At 33.6% G+C, this 20341-nt stretch overlaps 1 protein-coding gene across 1 annotated transcript; it reads left to right on the top strand.

Annotated features, from left to right (window-relative positions):
* The first annotated feature begins 15826 nt into the window (after window positions 1-15826).
* Window positions 15827-19671, top strand: LOC129926036 (uncharacterized). The gene has a single exon (XM_056027870.1). It carries the CDS (start codon window positions 16396-16398, stop codon window positions 18682-18684), a length of 2289 nt encoding a protein of 762 aa, XP_055883845.1. The 5' UTR covers window positions 15827-16395; the 3' UTR covers window positions 18685-19671.
* The last annotated feature ends 670 nt before the right edge of the window (window positions 19672-20341 follow it).

Here is a 20341-nt window from a genome sequence, read left to right as displayed (position 1 = left end):
GGTAACTAAATAGCCATAAAATACAAATAAAAACTGTAGATTAAAACTCATAGTTAAAATAAAAACCAAAATGATAGTGAACATTAAAATAATTGTAATGTCCTGAGACATGACGTTAAACTGTGCTCCTCTTTTTTGGCACTTTTAGAGCTGAAAAGTGCATTTCTTCTTTTCTATCATCATGTCTTCCTTTTCTATAAAAGTAATATCAACTTACACATAAATATAGTAGAAAAAAAATGCTTCAATAAATGTATTAAAACTTAAAACCAAATGGCATTGTGTTGGACAGCCTAAGCAATACAATGGCATTTCATCCATAAAACTTTTCAAATATATATTTTATACATAAACTAAAAACGAACATAACTTTAAATATGCATAAATATAATATAAACTAATTTCCCCCAAAACCTAAAAGTAATCTATAGTTTCATCTAAGTGTAACTAAATGAGTAACTAAATGAGTAACTAAATAGCCATAAAATACAAATAAAACTGTAGGTTAAAACTAATAGTCAAATAGTCTAATTGTCCTGTATAAAAGTAATATCAACTTACACATAAAACTAGTAGAATAAAATGCTATAAAAAAGTATTAAACCCTAAACTTAAAATGGCATTGTGTTAGACAGCCTAAGCAATACAATGGCATTTCATCCATATAATGTTTCAAATACATAATAATTTAAAAAAGAGCATAACTAAAAATATACATAAATATAATATAAACTATTTCCCCCAAAACCTAAAAGTAATCTATAGTTTCATCTAAGTGTAACTAAATGAGTAACTAAATAGACATAAAATACAAATAAAACTGTAGGTTAAAACTAATAGTCAAATAGTCTAATAGTCCTGTATAAAAGTAATATCAATTTACACATAAAACTAGTAGAATAAAATGCTATAAAAAAGTATTTAACCCTAAACTTAAAATGGCATTGTGTTGGACAGCCTAAGCAATACAATGGCATTTCATCCATATAATGTTTCAAATACATAATAATTTTAAAAAGAGCATAACTAAAAATATACATAAATATAATATAAACTATTTCCCCCTAACACCTAAAAGTAGTCTATAGTTTTGTCTAAAAGTAAACTACATGTAAACTTTAGGTAACTAAATAGCCATAAAATACAAATAAAAACTGTAGATTAAAACTCATAGTTAAATAAAAAACCAAAATGATAGTGAACATTAAAATAATTGTAATGTCCTGAGACATGACGTTAAACTGTGCTCCTCTTTTTTGGCACTTTTAGAGCTTAAAAGTGCATTTCTTCTTTTCTATCATCATGTCTGCCTTTTCTATAAAAGTAATATCAACTTACACCTAAATATAGTAGAAAAAAAATGCTTCAATAAATGTATTAAAACTTAAAACCAAATGGCATTGTGTTGGACAGCCTAAGCAATACAATGGCATTTCATCCATAAAACTTTTCAAATATATATTTTATATATATACTAAAAAAGAACATAATTTTAAATATGCATAAATATAATATAAACTAATTTCCCTCAAAACCTAAAAGTAATCTATAGTTTCATCTAAGTGTAACTAAATGAGTACCTAAATAGCCATAAAATACAAATAAAACTGTAGGTTAAAACTAATAGTCAAATATAAAAGCAATCAATAGTTTAATCTAAAAGCTAACTTCATTTACTTTGATCTTTTTAGTTTAGTTTTTGTTTAAATCCTTTAGAGAAAAAGTCTAATTCAGTTAGTTACAAAGTATTTTTTTCAGAGGTTTCCAGTCTAAGACATCCTTTTTTGGAAGTGGAACAGGTGAGTTCTTTTTGTTATTTCACTTTTTTTATTCTAGAAAAAAATATATTGAAATATTTGTTGACACTAATTAAGGATGTTGTGTCTGAGTGGTTAAGTGCATGGCTTCAGAACCTAGAGTCCTGGGTTCAAATCTTGGTGAACCTTGTATTTAAAATCATAGTATATTTAAGTGCTACCCTCAGTCCACCCAACATTAATGGGTACCTGACTTGTGTTGAGGAAATTAAAGGTAGTTGATTGTTGTGCTGGCTACATGATACCCTGCTCATAGTCTTTTGGGCAATTTAAAAAGATGACCTTAACATTACTTGCCCTTATATAGATTGCAAGGTCTGAAAGGAGGAACTTTTTGTTTTAGACTTAAGTTAGCTGCACGATTTCAATAAAAAAATTTTTGAGATAAAATCATTCTCTAAGTACAAATAAATATCTTTATCTTGTTTTTATCACAAAAACTTGTCTTTTCTGTTTCAGATCAAGAAACAAGAAAGTGAAGAGAGCTCTTCAGAACTCTACATGTCACTGCAACATTACCATTAAGGTGAAGTTATTGTTACTATTTTCAACATTCGTAAAATGTCTTGTTTGGTTGTGAATTGTTTTGTCATGACTGCCATGTGAAGAATCATTTCTTTTTTACGTCTTGTACCATCTACTTAATGCATGCCTTTTAGATTGTTTAGAATTTGCTTTCTTTTTGTTTAGTTAATTAAGTTTAGTTTGATCCTTTCAGTTTATAAAATCTTTTGGAGAAAAAGTCTATATCTTTTAGTTTGAAAGTATTTTTTAAAAGGTTATCAGTCTTCTTTATCTTTTTGTTATTTCACTTTTTTTATTTTAGATTTTTAAATATTTGTAGACACTAGTTTGCCTCATGAATTCAAACTATAATTATTTTGAGGTAAAATTATTCTGTAAGTGCAAAGAAAAATATCTATTTATTTTAAAATTTATAACTATTCTTTTCTGTTTCAGATCTAGAAACAAGAAAGTGAAGTGGACTCTCCAAAACTGAATGTCATTGTGTATTACCATTAAGGTGAAGTTATTTTAACATTTTTCGACATTCTAACCTAATCCTCTCGTACTGATTTAGATATTGAGTTACTTTTGGATAAGTTGATGTACTATTATGAGTCAGCCAGGAAATCCATATGACTTGGCAGAGTTTAAGTCATTGATTAACATGCATGACTATATTTGCATATGGACCTGTATAGAATAGGATGTAATCATTTTCTTTTTTGAAATAGCATCTGTGTTTTATAAAATAAGAAGCCATATCCATATGTTTTAATCTAGCAGTGCATCTATGTTCATAGATTATGGGGATTTTTGTTTTATTAAATCATTGTTTTGAGTTTAATTGAGTGCTTATTTTATTATGGATTGCTTTAATTTCAAGCCTCTATAAACTCAAATCTACATTTTGTTTTAAAATATTTTTTCTTTGGCTGACCACAAAAAACTTGCTAACTTTACTGATTTGTTAACCTCTTTAAATATTGTGTATGTGGAAGGTTACACAAAGAAATCACAAAATTAATCTTAATATTTCATATTTCAGAAGCCTTGGGAAGCTTCATGACAAGATGTTGATCTACCCAAATGGATAGGAACTTCATGACAAGATGTTGATCTACCCAAGTTGATAGGAAATTTATGACAAGATGTTTGGAACTTTTCAAAAGGTCATGTTAAACATTTTCTATATAAATTAAAATTAATTTTATAATAAGTTCTACTAATTTGAACACTTTTCCTTTCTTTATTTGCTTTTCTTCTTTGAAGATTGCTACATTTAGGCACACAAGTGTTTGTCGAGCTGATCAAACTATTTCGCCTGTTTCTTTCTGCTTCCTATTTCTTATATACCTTTGACACAGGTTTAGGTTGTTGCATAATTTAATTTTATTGTGTTAATTACTTGTGCCCTAGTTTATTGCAGTAGCTTTAAGTTTATTGTGTTAACTTTTATTGTTTACGGTTGTTGCATTAACACATAGTATTTAGGGTTGTTGCACTAACATATATTGTTTAGGGTTGTTGCACTAACACACAGTGTCTAGGGTTGTTTCACTAACACATAGATTTTAGGATTGTTTCACTAACACATAGTGTTTAGGGTTGTTTCACTGACACATATTGTTTAGGGTTGTTTCACTAACACATAGTGTTTAGGGTTGTTTCACTAACACATAGTGTTTAGGGTTGTTTCACTAACACATAGTGTTTAGGGTTGTTTCACTAACACATAGTGTTTAGGGTTGTTTCACTAACACATAGTGTTTAGGGTTGTTTCACTAACACATATTATTTAAGGTTGTTGCACTAACACACAGTGTCTAGGGTTGTTGCACTAACACACAGTGTCTAGGGTTGTTGCACTAACACACAGTGTCTAGGGTTGTTGCACTAACACACAGTTATTCACTAGCAACACTAATTGCCGTAGTGATTAGGGTCATTTCACTAACTTCTAGTGCTTGGGCTGTTGTACTAACACATAGTATTTAGGGTTGTTAACATTAATTTTTTTAGTGTTCCATTTAGTTCTTCATTAGTCATTCTTTTCTATCACTTGTCATTTTCCTTTTCTTTGTTATCAAGTTTGATCAGCCCAGGTAGAGACTCACTTAATATTTGTCTTATCTTTTTTGGTGTTTTTTCATAATCTGATTTGAGGGAACCATCCTTAATACTGGTAGCATATAGTGGCTTTATCAGTAAGGGTCTTTACCCTCTGTGGGTATTGATGAACCTGCAGTGGCAGACTAGATGGGAGCCAACTCTTCAAAGATCATCAGTATTTTTTTCTTGATGAAGGTGGTAGTACATTTTGTACTCAGTGACTATTATCATAGTCACTCTTGGATAAGGATTGAAAGCATGCTGCCAACATCTCTGTTTTGGATATCAAGTATTGTTACCTGTTGCTGAGCTAGTGGTGGGTACATATAGGGTGCAGTATATTTAGAGTCTGTTGTTCAACAGCTCAGGAGAAGAAAACCAGTCAGTGGCGTAGCTAGGAATTCAGCATCATTTAGCTGCCAGGGGGGATAGGGGGCTTGACCTCTTTAGGGGCTCCTAAATATTATTTAATGTAAAAATCTCATTTGGGCCCCCCCCCCTCAAGTAGTGGCTCCCATCAAGTTAAGGCGCCTCTCAAGTTAAGGCCCCTCTCAAGTTAAAGCCCCCCTCAATTTGGGGACCCTTTAACTTGGGGCCTCGTCAAGTTAGGCCCCCTCAAGTTGGGCCCCTGTCATGTTGGGGCCCCTCAAGTTGGGGCCTGGGGGGGTTCAAATTCTCACTTTCCCTCCCCCACCTTAGCTACGCCTCTGAAACCAGTCTCTCAGTTTATTAGTTCTTAATAGTTAAGACATCTTGTGAATTTCAAAGAAGAGAAAAAAAATCTTTGATACCATGGAAGAAAATGTATACAATTATTTCCAAGGTACATTGTAAAGCAAGTTGGTTGGCCTGAACTTGTTGGGGAGCAAGTTCCATACATTGGTTGCCATGACTACAAAAATGTATCAAGCAACATGTTAAGGACAGGATGCTCATACAAAGGCTGCTGACAAGTCAGATTTATAGATGGGGGGGGGTAATAAGACCTGCCTGTATGATATCTGTCCTACCACTATACCACATGGACTACTTTTGAAAGGATGTATAATTTCATTAGGGGTGCACCGGATAGTACTTTTTGATATCCGGCCGGAGCTGGATATGACCGGATAGTAAAATTTGATATTCAGCCGGAGCCAAATACCTAAGTGTCTTGTAAATAGCTTGTGTTTTACGAAACTGTTAAATAATATACCTATATTGGTTGGTATTAATTACTAAGTAAACAAGCCTAGTTCCCTTGTGTGACCTCTAGAGAGTGCTTACGTCCATCGTATCTGACTTGTGGTCACCAGTCAATCAATGAACTCAATGGGATGGACTAAAGAAATAAAAGGGGAAGAGAGTTGTTCACCTGGAAATATACCTGGTTACCTTAGAGGTGTGGCTCTTGTAGTCCAACCCCCCTAATAAAGTTTAACTACTAAGTAAACAAACTTAGTTCCCTCGAAAGGTGTGACATCTAGAGAGTGTCAATACGCTGACATTAAACCTACTTCCATCATATTTAACTTGTGGTCACCTGCCTATAAAAAAAACTCAATGTGATGGACTAAACAAATAAAAGGGGGTGGGAGCTGTTCATCCCTACCTCTGGAGATATACCCGCACAGCTAGACAGACGTCTGGTCAGCATGACGTTGTCAAGGAATGTAGCATATCAACATGTTAACTAACCTACTCAAAGGTCAAGACAAATTGAAAAAATGTGCCAGCCATTGATTCTCTATACGTAAACCGCATTTATGATTTAAAGTTTCCATTTCTTGTTATATTAACATGCCTTGTCTTTATAATAAATGATGTTTGGTGCATATTCATAATGGCTCTATTTTTAAGCACATAATTTGTTTTAATATAAACATTAATACATTCTACAACAGACATTAATGGAATGAGGTCCACTTTATGCATATTAAAAAGGTGTACTTTTTACTATCCGGTAGTGATATCTGGCTGGATCCGGATAGTGAAAAAATGCTGGATATTTGGCAGAAGCCAGAGCGACTATCCGGTGCACCCCTAATTTTCAAAAGGCTCTGCAGTTAGTAGAATATATATGATCTGGTTTTCTTCTCCTGATAAACTTATGGGGGTAGCAACGTAGCAAGTGATCCATAAAACTGGTGAACTTTATTATTGCATATTATCACAGCATGGCTATTATGCAAGTCAAAAGTTCAATCAATTATTAAACTTTTATGTTTTATTTTGTAAACCTAAATCAATCATTAATTATTGAATAATTTGAAACACCATTCAATAAAGAATTTAGCAATTTGACTTCTGTAAAATAAAGCTCCAATATCAGTGTTATATGAGATAGGTACAGAAAAAAATGATAATGTTTACAACAGGTCTCAATAATTAAATTTGTAAACTATTTTGTGAATGTTTGTTAATTGAGAAATGTGTATTAATGAGTAGGAAATGGCTTTTCTATATCAGATGTGAAACAAAATATGTAGATCACAACTGGGTCTGTCTAGGCACAGGAAATATTGCTCTCTCTTCAGACCCAAAGAAAATGCTTTATTATTAAAAAGAAAAAAAATCAACTTTTTGTTAAAATAGTATTTTGAATGTAAAAGCTAGTATTTAATAATTAAACCTTTACAATGCTGTTAATGATGACAAAAATAATTACTTAAGATGTAGAGCCATTAGGTTTAAAACTGAATACCTCAAGTTTGAATCCTAATACTTTGTTCATTGTTGGCTAAAAGAACTAAAATGTGAATTATTTGAAGCTTTATTTAAGAGCATGAAATGAGCTATACCAGTCCATTGGTCTTTGGACATCATTTCAGATGCTATTCTGATCAACTCACCTTCACCTGTCCATTTGTCTGTGGACATCATTTCAGAGGGTGTTCTGACCAACTCACATTCACCTGTCCATTAGTTTGGTGGACATCATTTCAGAGGGTGTTCTGATCAACTCACCTTCCCCTGTCCATTAGTCTGTGGACATCATTTCAGAGGATGTTCTGATCAACTCACCTTCACCTGTCCATTAGTATGGTGGACATCATTTCAGAGGGTGTTCTGATCAACTCACCTTCACCTGTCCATTAGTTTGGTGGACATCATTTCAGAGGGTGTTCTGACCAACTCACCTTCACCTGTCCATTTGTCTGGTGGACATCATTTCAGAGGGTGTTCTGACCAACTTACCTTGCTTCTTCTGATTTCCTCTCCTTCTTTTTCTCTACAAAAAAGTCTTTGCAAGCCCTAAGGGTCTCTTAATTCTCATACAGTTATTTGACAGTGATCACAATGTCATCAGGCAGCGAAATTGATTTTTTTCTAACCAAAATCAGACAATAGAAGTTGAAAGGATGCTTTGGAAGGGTTATTAGTGGATTTAATAACATGGTTTACTATATCATTGTCATTAGACTTTTCTATTACATTTATCTGTATTTAGTTCTTTGAAAAAAAAAGTTAAAAGAAAAATTTTACTGAGGATTCTTTAAGAACTAAAACAGTTCTCTAGTGTGTTTTTAAAAACAATGGGTGCATACAGATAATTGCTGTGCTGATTGTCTCTTCTGAATCAAGGCAGACTCTGCTGTAACCAAACAAACCAATTCTGGTGTGGCTAATATTTTCTTCAGTTTGTACCTAGTACTGACTTTGTCTCCAGGCTATAAGATAGGGCTGTGTATTCTTTCCTCTTGTCTATGACTGCCTCAGTTCTTTTGTTTGCACTCAGTTCTAACTATAAACTCTTAAATAATAAATCTTATTAACATGGAGTATTGTTCTTTTATTATGAATTTCAGTATTTGGCTGTCAGAATTGCATATGTTTGATGATAAACTTTGTTCTTGAAGCCTTTCAGTATTTCAATATCTGTTTTGACTCTAGTCTGTAAAAGTTCTTTAAATGTATATGTGAATTTTAATCTATTCTTCTTAATGTATTCTTGTAGGTGAATTGGCTGATTTCTGTTTCTGTGCCTTATTTCAAAACTAAACTAATCATTTGATTTATTAGTACTATTTACATCCTTTCTTGTATTATTTGTCCTCTCTGACTGACTCTTTGTTGATCTTTTCTTCTCTTGGGGAGGAGTGGTTCTGACCAACTTAGACTCTATTTCAATGTATTCATCTTGATTCTTTGTTCTGGGTGAAATAGCCAATTTTCTATAGATGTGCCATAAACAGTATTCCAAAACTAAACTTTTTTACAACTAACTACATCATTTCTTTTTTTTTCCCACTTTGACAGATTCTTTGTTTACAACTAACTACATCATTTCTTTTTTTTTCCCACTTTGACAGATTCTTTGTTGATCTTTTCTTCTCTTGGGGAGGAGTAGTTCTGACCAACTTAGACTCTAAAAGAACAATATTGCCTTTTTAGGATCATTTCCACTGATTAAAACGGCCTATTTTCTATCATTATGCCTTAAACTATATTTCAAACTGAGCTTATTATTATTCTATTTACTACAACTGCTAATCTCAGTATTTTAATTTTTTTTTTTTACTGTTTGACAGATTCTTTGTTGATCTTTTTTTCTCTTGGGTAGGAGTAGTTCTGACTAACTTAAACACTATGACCTTTTTAGGTTCATGATATATTTTATGTAAGTAACCATATAGAGTATACTTTCCCTTACAGAAAAAACTGATAAAGATCCAGTCTATCATCATAATGTAACATTATAACATTACAACAGTTTTTGGTTAGTTTTGTCTCAACTGAAATGTACATTTCTTTTTGAAGAGTAAATGAATAATTTAGACAACTGCAGAAGCTAAACAGGTCCTTTTGAGGGCTCAATGCACATGAAGCTGATCAAGTTAAAATAAAGACTTGAGAAAAAAAAATGAAATATATTTATTAACAACCACAGAAGTTAAACAGGTCCTTTTGAGGGCTCAATGCACATGAAGCTGATCCAGATAAAATAAAGACTGAGAAAATAAATTGAAATATATTTATTAACAACTACAAAAGTTTTCAGGGCCATAAGAAAACCATTTACAGTTATCCAACTAGAACCAAAACGGGTTATATAAATTCCAATATAAAGGTTCTTTTCAGAGCCAAAACTAAAAAGTCTTTATGAAAGCTAGGAGCTACACACTTAAGAGTGCTGACTTTTATGAAGTTTATGCAAAGATCAAGTGATTTTTTTTTTTTAAAACAGAATATTTATTTCAAAACCCACAGGTCTTACTTGGTGTTTATTCAATTAATAAAAAAAAAATGCCTAAATTAATTTTCTGCTTTTCTTTAGAGTTTTGACATTTAATCGTATTTATAGAAGTAAATTAGAAAATGTCTAAGTCCGTTAACCACCTTACAACAAATTTTCATGACTATCTGCACTACCCTATTGAAGAGAACTTACTTTTGTTCTTCTTTCTTGACTATCACAAGTTTTGACTGATAACAAAATAGGTTCCAGGCCAGTTAAGGCTAAAATACTTTAATTTTAGCCTTACTATTCACCTAATAAGAGTCATGTACTTTCTAGATAAATTGATTTATTAAAGCATTTCATCCCAACTTACACACCTGCCTTGTTTGATTTACTCTTCTAAAAAGATTTGCTGTGATTTTCAGTGTTTCTATTATTTTCATGACATTTTCTTTCAACATTAATTTCTTTTCTCTAGTTTTAGTTTTGTCATGCTGAGCACTTCTCAAAGGAAGGAATGTCTTCAACATTTTAAATTTTAGCCTATCTACTAAAAGACATTTACTGCCTAGATTTATTCATAAATATTAAAGGTCATACTAGAACTTTCCTCAGTGGGTTTTCTTCATTAATTTTTCTTATTTGCTGATACTTTCAGTGTTTCTGTTATTTTCTAGTCATTCCCTTTCAACATAATCTAATCTATCTATACTTTTTTTCTCTGATATGCAGGAAACTTTGCACATTTTCATCTTGTACTTTTTTTTTCTTACAGTGAGAATTTAGTGTGAATAGTCTAAATCATAGAAATAAATACATGATTTATGTCAGAAAGAGTCATTAGAAACCATTATTATTAAATCATGTCTAAAAGAGGGGTTTATGTGCAGTAATCTGCAGAATTTTAGGGATTTACAAAAAAAGCCAAAAATTATTAAATAAATATCTAATGGTTTATTAAAAAAAAACAACTTTCAATTCAATTTTCTTTTAATTCAAAAATTTATTTTAAGGACTTAATAAAAATTCCAGAACCTAGATCTAACTGCTTGCTCTCTTGTCCATTCTGTTTTTCTTTTTTGTAAAACAAACATTGACATTTAACATTCTAGTTGAAAGGAAACCTGTGAGAAATGTTCTGCTGTATTTAAATGCTTGAAAAACATCTTAACTTCAATCACGAATTAAATTAACTTCAATCACAAATTAAAATTTCTAGCCACCATTTGGATTCAAACTTGAGAATTCGTATTTTAGCAGCCAGGCAATTATACCAATAAATAAAAAATAAATAAATTCAATGGAATAATGTAACTGAAAAGGCCATCAATGGAAACAGACTTGTATGTGCCTTGAGATTTGGTGATTTAATTTTTTAAAAAAGAGCATGAATGTTGAACAACAAAAACAAAATATATTTCACCTGACATGTGCCCACTACATACTCTGTGCCAGGTGACAATTCAAAAGGTCCGAAATTTGGGTGTCCTCAGCATGTAATCAATCCTCACCCATCAGTGGCCATGGTAAGTGTGGTGTGTAGTGCATGATGTATGAACTTATACTTTCTCAAGAAGATGACCATTGATTGGCTGGTGCCTGACCATCTGGCTGAGCACTGCTTTAGGTTTATCAATATCTAATAGAGTGTTAAAGATTCCTGCTGGTTAAGTTACTTATGCACCAGTATTTTGGATGGTGACCTCTGAAGGTTATGAAAAAACACAGAATAGATAGGAACGCTTTAGTGTTTCCAAATTTCCTCAACATTTGTGTGTCATTCTGTATTCCAATCTTTCTGTTCATTTCAAACTAAACTCTATTTCTCCCTTTATTTTTCCTATTTAGTTAAAATTAGATTACTTTATTCTATGTTGACCTTGTGACTTACTGAATTTTGATCTGACTATACACTACCCCCGTCACTTAGTGTCCAGTTTTTGTTTTGTGGATTTAGTTGTTTTCTTCTAGTTTAGTTCTATAATCTATTGTAGTATTTTTGGTTTTAATCTCTATGATAATAGTTCTTATTCTTTGAGTTTGAAAGTATATTTTCAGATGAGGTGGTTCCCATTTCAAGTCTTAGCAAGAACATTGATGAAGATGTCCATAGGGAACTCAGCATGTCACTGAGATGCTGTGATTAAGGTGAAGTTAGTTTTAAGTTATTAGACCCTATTTTAATGTCTTATGTCATCTTGTTTGTGTCTAGTTTTGTTTTTCTTCAACTTGTTCTGTTAATGTTTGTGGATGTGTCCAAAGTTTTGTTAGTGACTTAGTGTATGTTGGCCCGTGATGCATATTGACCTGACATCATTTGCAACATTTAGGGAGACAGACTGTTTGTGACATGGGGTGTAGGGTGATGGGAAAAGTAACTTGACAGCCATATTCTTTAGAATAGTCAGAAGCCTTAAAGGTGACATGACAACAATATTCTTTAGAATAGTCAAAAGCTTAAAATTCCCATTTACCTAGCTCATGTATGGCTCCTCGTGCCACACCCCGGACAACAGTCTTGGCTGACTGTCTAAATACATGAGTGAAATCTGGTTTTTTACTTATCAAAATTTTCAGTGTCAAATGTACTACCATTTTTTTAAAAGGATCTTTTGTATTGATGATTTATGTTTTTATTTATTTAAAAGAAGAAAATACCTTATCTCTTCAAACAATTATATTATTAATGATTGATTAATTCAATTGTAAAACATTGTTAGTAATGCTTGTTCTAATTTTAATCATTGCATTCTGCTTATATCAAGGAATTTTTTTTTCTATCTTTATTTTTACAATCCTGTAATTCCTTATTTTATTTAATATCAATTCATTTTTATGTCACTGGTAAAGAATATAAAATGCTTATTAATGACATGCATCTCTAATAGCCTTTGATAAACAGCCCAACTCCTGGCCTTCAAGTGTGGCTCAGATATTGGGTCTGGCAGAACTATTATCATTAACATGAGTAACTTAATCCAGTAAGCTTCATGCAGGTGGACTTTGACCAGCTACCAAACTAGGAGAATGTTGCAAACCTCTGCTTACTTTGCAACCATACTCCAACTTGAGAACTGGGAGTCCTCCCTATGGAAAAATCAGGAGCTGGTGACCCATAGGAAGTTTGCAGCACAGAGTGCAATTAATTTTTTTTTCCCTCAGGCCATAGTGTTATCAAGGAAGAAAAAGAAATAAAATCAGTCATTTAACAATAAAATGAATTGTAATTTCTTGACCACTCATGTTTTATTGCTTTAAAAATGTCTACACATTATTCGATATTAAATGAATTGTAATTTCTTGAATTTCTTCTTTTTTTATTGTTTTAAAATGTCTACAAATTATTAGATATTAAATGAATTGTAATTTCTTGACCACTTGTTTTAAAATGTCTACAAATTATTAGATATTAAATGAATTGTAATTTCTTGACCACTCATGTTTTATTGTTTTGAACACTCATGTTCTATTGTTTTGAAAAATGTCTACACATTATTAGATATTAAATTATTTGTAATTTCTTGAATTTCTTCTTTTCTTATTGTTTTGAAATTGTCTACAAATTATTAGATATTAAATGAATTGTAATTTCTTGAATTTCTTTTTTTCATTGTTTTATAATGTCTACAAATTATTAGATATTAAATTATTTGTAATTTAATGAATTTTTTCTTTTCTTATTATTTAAAATGTCTACAAATTATTAGATATTAAATGAATTGTAATTTCTTGACCACTCATGTCTTATTGTTTTGAACACTCATGTTCTATTGTTTAGAAAAATGTCTACACATTTTTAGATATTAAATTATTTGTAATTTCTTGAATTTCTTCTTTTCTTATTGTTTTGAAATTGTCTACAAATTATTAGATATTAAATGAATTGTAATTTCTTGAATTTCTTTTTTTTATTGTTTTAAAATGTCTACAAATTATTAGATATTAAATTATTTGTAATTTAATGAATTTTTTCTTTTCTTATTATTTAAAATGTCTACAAATTATTAGATATTAAATGAATTGTAATTTCTTGACCACTCATGTTTTATTGTTTTTAAAATGTCTACACATTATTAGATATTAAATGAATTGTAATTTCTTGAATTTCTTCTTTTCTTATTGTTTTAAAATGTCTACACATTATTAGATATTAAATGAATTGTAATTTCTTGAATTTCTTCTTTTCTTATTGTTTTGAAATTGTCTGCAAATTATTAGATATTAAATGAATTGTAATTTCTTGACCAGTCATGTTTTATTGTTTTTAAAATGTCTACACATTATTAAATATTAAATTAGGGTTAGGGTTGAAAATGTCTACAAATGTATTAGAGATTAAATGAATTGTAATTTCTTCACTATGTTTTATTGTTTTGAAAATGTCTACACATTATTAGATATTAAATGAATGAAATGATCCTTCTTTTGTTTGTCATTTAATTATATTGATTAGTTTTTATTCTATTAAATTACTAAATATATTGCAAACACTTGAAGCTTGTTTAAAAAAAATAATATACACAAGTATTTTGTTGCACACACAAAAGAAAGTAAAATCAATTTAAAAAACAAAATGATCTCAGTCATACATTCACAAATGTACATGACACAACGAAAGAATAATTAACAAACTACCTTTGTCTACAAGCTTCGAATCCATATGATATGAGGAATATGCTCATCTTCAATCACAAAAGAGGAAATATATAGAGATAATTATCTTTGTTGTTGATATTAAGTATAGCTTTGCATGGGGATTGAATTAGAACTGTAAAATGTAATAAATTAATGTGTGTATATCATGGGTAAAGCCAGGGGTTGTTTTTGGTGGTTCAAGCCCCCCCTCCACCGAAATGAAATCCCTCCCTGCGCGGAGGGGGGAAGGTCGGAATTTAGTGACTGATTTTTTGCTTTGATGAGTTTAAAATCCCCCTACCAGAGGATTTTTTGATTTGATTTGAGTTTAAAATCCCCCTACCAGAGGGTTTTGCAGTTACATTCCCCCTCTTCTATAAAACAAAACAAAAAAATGCAAACGACAATCTCCAAATTCCAAGAACACAGCTAAGGAAGATTTCGATTTTAAAACCCCTCCAAAATTTACGATAAACCCCCTCTTCATTATAAAAAAACAAATTACTAATTCAAAATGTTTTAGCTTGGGCTCTCCCACCACTGACTTAAGTCCCTTATAGATAAGGAAAGGGCTCAGCTTTGTCAGGCTTTTCCCCTCCTCTGTGCACCTGACCATCAAAAATGATGGCAAGGTAGCGCAGCTTTTTGTGGCCTCCTCCTTTTTATCCTCCATACGGCGTCTCTTGCCCAGACTTAAATCAAGTAGTTTATTGGGTTTTTTTTATCCATGTATATTTTCTTGTTAGTTCGGCACCTGTGCTCCCCACCCGCCATCGAGTCCGACAAGGGAACGGGCCATTCGGATGTCCTGAATGAGCCCGCCAGGGCTACACAGGTGCTATACTCATGTCCGATGCAGCAGCTCCCTGATTGACCCTCCAGCCACCGCCCTCCAGCATAGGTCGACGACCTATGCTGGTAGCTCGGCATGACCAGCCGGTTGACCCAGAGCGGACCATCTGTCTAGGGGAACTTGGAGCCAAAGTATTGTGTTGTTGTGGTTTATCCTCGGATAGCCACCACTCAAACATCAGGATCTCTTTATCCCCCCTTACTCGTCTCAGTCCACGGCAAATGGACTGGTCTAGGACGTAGTGAGAATTTAAAGTTAAGGAGACAGTGTGATGATCAATGAAGGCAGACTTAGGAAAAGAGGAGGCAGACACAATGATAGAAAAGAAGTAGGGCACTTTTGAGCTCCAAAAGTGCTAAGGAAAGAGGAGCGCAGTTTAACGTCATGTCTCGGGACGCGAGAAAAACATTACTAAGCGGTTCTTTTAGGCCTATATCTCAACTGTTGCTTATATATTTTCTATTTCTATCCATAGTCATCACAATCTTTCCAGCTTTCATATCTAAAAAAATTCATCTAGTATAACAGTATAGCAATATTTGATATTTTTCAATCTTACCTGAATGTAAATATATAAAAAAAATATAAATATAAAAAATATATTTCTCTATAAATGATGTATTATGATAAATAATTTTGAATTTACTGTTTGTTGTGCATCTGTTGTTTACATGCAGGTGTGCGTGTGGGGGGGGGGATAGGTTTAGGAATTGACAGAACGAAAACTTAAGGAGAGACGGTGTGGTGATTATGTTTTGTATATAATATTGTAAACGGTACGTCATAGAACCTTGGTTGTAAGACTGAAAGAATTCTATGTTTATTTATTAATTTTACTATTATTTCATTGGTTCATTGGTTGGGACAGAGTGACAGCGCTTGAAGTTTTGTTATTGTTGACAGAGGACCGGAGTTTTGTGATAGCGTAGTAGGAGCCATTATAAGGCAGTTTGATAGTTAATGTATATTTAGGAATTCAGCTTTTGTTGGCATTATCTACAGTTATAATTTATTCTTATTTCTTTATTAAATATTTCTTATTCCTAACGCATCCCTGGTGTTCTTGAAGTATTGCATATGTAATGTATACACGTCAAAGTCATAGGCTACAAGTTCACAACAATCACAACAATGGTGGAGCAGCAAGTGTGTCAACAAGTTGACAGGTGAACTAATTCATCCTTATAGTTGTTATCTATTATCTTCTGGTCAGCAGTAAGCCCTACTGACTTCAAATATAGGGCTAGAAAATCAATTAACTCAGGGACTAAAAGGCTTGTCCTAAAGTATAAGAACAAACCTACGTCCATAAAATGGCCGAGAAAGTATACGGTGACCTACTAAAACTATATGAAACGGGGAAGAGTCTTGGCTACCAGAGAGAAGAATTGGACGAGTGGGTTGCTAAAATCATAAGACAGAATGAGGAGAGAGATACTAGAATGGAAGATAGGAAACAAAGGGCGAAAGTAGAAGAAGAAGAAAGGAAAGAAAAGGCGAAAATAGAAGAACGGAAGATGGCAATGCAGGAAGAAGAGGTGAGATTTAAATGGAAACTAGAAGAGGACCAAGTAGCGGCCAAAATAAAAAGAGACGACGAGGAATCGAAGGCCAAAATTGCCGCAATAGAAAAAGAGAGTAAAGCAAAGGATGTAGAGGAGCAGGAAAATAGAGACACGAGGAAAAGAAATACGCCCCAAACAAAGAGACAAAAATTCGTGGAAGGCACGGATAAGATGGATGCATTTATCAACAGATTTGAAATGCTGATGAAACTTGAAAAGGAACCACAACACGAATGGGCCATACAACTTCTCAGTTTGGTCGGAGGAAAGGCCCTCGATGCACTACAAGTCCTAAGCGATGACGAGGTAGCAAACTATGCCATCCTCAAGAAAACATTACTTGATTTCTATCAATACAGCGAGGACGACTACCGACAGAAGTTTCATGAGCTAAAACCACCATCAGACGGCAACATGAAGCAATTTGTTTCTGATGTGAAAATAACGTTCGAAAAATGGGTTCAAGCGTCTGGAATTGAAGAATCCTTCGAGAGTCTGAAGCAGTTTATCATCGTGGACAAAATCATATCAACAGCTGGGAGGCATTTGTTTGCTTTCCTACAGGAAAGAAAACCGAGAAGTGTCGAGACCGTTATGGAACTGTGTCAAACTTATGTAGCGGCACATCCGGGCGAAATACTACAAAAGATTGGAAACAGTGAAGAAATCGAATTTGCCGCCGCAGCAGTCTCTACAACAGCACGATTTACAAAGGAAGAAACAGCGCAACAACATAGTTCACCACAAAACAGAGATATACAAAGAGAACGAAATGATTATAGACTAAATCAGTCACCGGCCCAGAGAAGTGAAGTGAGATGCTACAACTGTGGGAGAATGGGGCACATAGCGAAGTATTGTCGAGATACCCGGAGAACAGAATACTACAAGGACGATGTTGTAGCTCATGTTGGAGGCTTGGCGGATAGCCTTTCACCGTACGTATGTCCAGCTATAGCAAATGGCTATCATACCCACGCCCTACGCGATACTGGGGCCACCAAATGTGTACTCTTAGCTAAACTTGTGAGACCTCACCAGTACACTAAGAGACAATGCAGAGTACAAGGTTTCGGAGGGCAAATAAAGAGCTACCCAACAGCTATAGTACACATTAACTCTCCGTATTTCAATAAAAAGATTGAAGCTATAGTTGTTGAGAATGGTCCATTCGAAGTGGTGATAGGGAATGTACCAAATATAGAGTGTCCCAGTGAGGCTCAGATCGACAGATGGAAACAATTTTTTAACTGGGAGCCAACACAAGAAGCTGATGACATCGACCAATCAGCAACAACTGAATTTCAAGGGAAACCACAAATGAGACAAGACTACGATCCTACAGACGAAGAAAACTGTAGTCAAACAATTCCTTTAGAAACGATACAACAAGTTGAAGGCAGACAACAAAAACTAAAACCAGAACAAGAAAGTTTTGATCATGTTGGCAGTAACGAAAATAAGGAAGATTTATTTGCGCACCAGACGGCCATAGTTAAAAGCAACCCAAGAAAATACCCCACAAGTGTTACAGAAGGCGGAAAAACGGAATTTGACGTCGTCGAAGAAGAGAAACGAAAGGAAACAGCAAACGTAACTGGTCCAGGTGGTTCTAATGTGCAGGGCAGTAGAGATTCTGCTGGCCAAAGTAGCTGTAGGACGAGTGGATGGTATCTATGGTACAGAGAAAATGGCAATGGAGGAAGGCGGCAGTACCCAGAGGACCGAGGAGAATTCCAGCCTCAAAGATACCAAGGCTATCAAGGACGTAGACCTTGTTACAGACGCAACAGATATTATGGCAACCCACCAGTCAACAGATATTATGGCAGCCCACCAGTCAACAGATATTATGGCAGCCCACCAGTCAACAGATATTATGGCAACCCACCAGTCAACAGATATTATGGCAGCCCACCAGTCAACAGATATTATGGCAGCCCACCAGTCAACAGATATTATGGCAGCCCACCAGTCAACAGAGACCACAGAGAGAAACGTTTTACAACTATGTTCCAAGGGCAGCGCACGCTCTAGTAGTGTAATGAATTTTTTGATTGACAGTGGTGGCGAAATTGAAGGCTGACCGGATCCTAGAATGTGCATGTATTTTGAAGCTACACATGTGTAGAGCTACTAGTATAGTTGGACTAAATTTCCTCAAGGTCAAGGTCAAAGAGAGAGTTACAATCATACTGTAGGTGACTGTGTGTGTGTGTGGAGACTACTTTTAGTTCCTGTGAATGAAAAAAACAAAACAAAGTGAACATACCCGTATCGAAATGTTAGGCAGAATATTTTACTTAGTGACCTTTGATCTAGCGACCAGAAAGAAACAACTGTGCGTTAGTATGAGACAATGTGAATCTATCTGTACCAGTCACAAGTTCGATGTGTATAGAGACATTGTTGCTTATCAACTGGCAGTACTTTCTCGTATTGACTTTGAGTCACTCTTGATGAAGACGATGTGCATCAAGTTTGAAAACAGCAACAGAGCAGATGGTTAACAGTTCCTCTCTCCCCCCCCCCCCAACTACATTTGATCAGATTGTAGAGCATTGTCAACATTTACCCCGCTACATTTAATCCTTTTGTGTGGGAAGAACGTGTTTTGAAACCTGAGCGTATGCGACTATGTAATTCTGGTTAGTGCCTACACCACCAACAGAAAGATGCTATCTACACTTGTCACTGTTAACATCAACGTTACCCTCAGAGAATACAGAACTAGTGAAGAAACAAGGGGACGTCTGACAGTACAAGTCCTTTGGTGGGGCAGCTTACCACCATAACACCCTCAGAACAATTGACCCCACCTTGTAGAAATAGAGAGACCATTACACATTGACTTTCGTTATTGAGCTTCATAGCTGGAGACCTTAGAAAGAACTGTAAATAACATATCGAGAATGATGTTGAAGTTGTTGAATTGTTTAATGTACTCAGAGACGACCTAACTATAGACTTGATGTCCTGTTTTATAATTATTCTACTCTAAGGTTAAATGTAAGGAAATGAATGTGCTAATTCTTTCTCTCAAATTGCCACCAGTGGTATCGACAACCCTGTTGATTTAAATTTGAATTCTTACATTTTTCTTTTCTCCTACATTAGTTGTCCTTTGATGTAGAGTATTTAACTTGGTGATATTGTAACTAAGGGATTTATTTGGGGAAATGTAGAAATGTAAACTAAATAGAGATGTTAACATGTAAATTTTATGTGATTCTGTCATTTTTCCAATTTAGTTTAAAGTCCAATGCCATTGATGGTAGCGTGGATCTGTGTGTATTTTTTTTTCATTTCACTCTTTCTTTACGCTATTAATAAGTTATATTAATAGCTTATTTTGGTAAGGGGGGAATGTGGTGATTATGTTTTGTATATAATATTGTAAACGGTACGTCATAGAACCTTGGTTGTAAGACTGAAAGAATTCTATGTTTATTTATTAATTTTACTATTATTTCATTGGTTCATTGGTTGGGACAGAGTGACAGCGCTTGAAGTTTTGTTATTGTTGACAGAGGACCGGAGTTTTGTGATAGCGTAGTAGGAGCCATTATAAGGCAGTTTGATAGTTAATGTATATTTAGGAATTCAGCTTTTGTTGGCGTTATCTACAGTTATAATTTATTCTTATTTCTTTATTAAATATTTCTTATTCCTAACGCATCCCTGGTGTTCTTGA

This window comes from Biomphalaria glabrata, chromosome 4 (genome assembly GCF_947242115.1).
Source record: "Biomphalaria glabrata chromosome 4, xgBioGlab47.1, whole genome shotgun sequence".
Classification (NCBI taxonomy): Eukaryota; Metazoa; Mollusca; class Gastropoda; family Planorbidae; genus Biomphalaria; species Biomphalaria glabrata.
The sequence above is the reverse complement of the archived record's forward strand: the minus strand, read 5'-3'. Positions and strand labels throughout refer to the sequence as shown.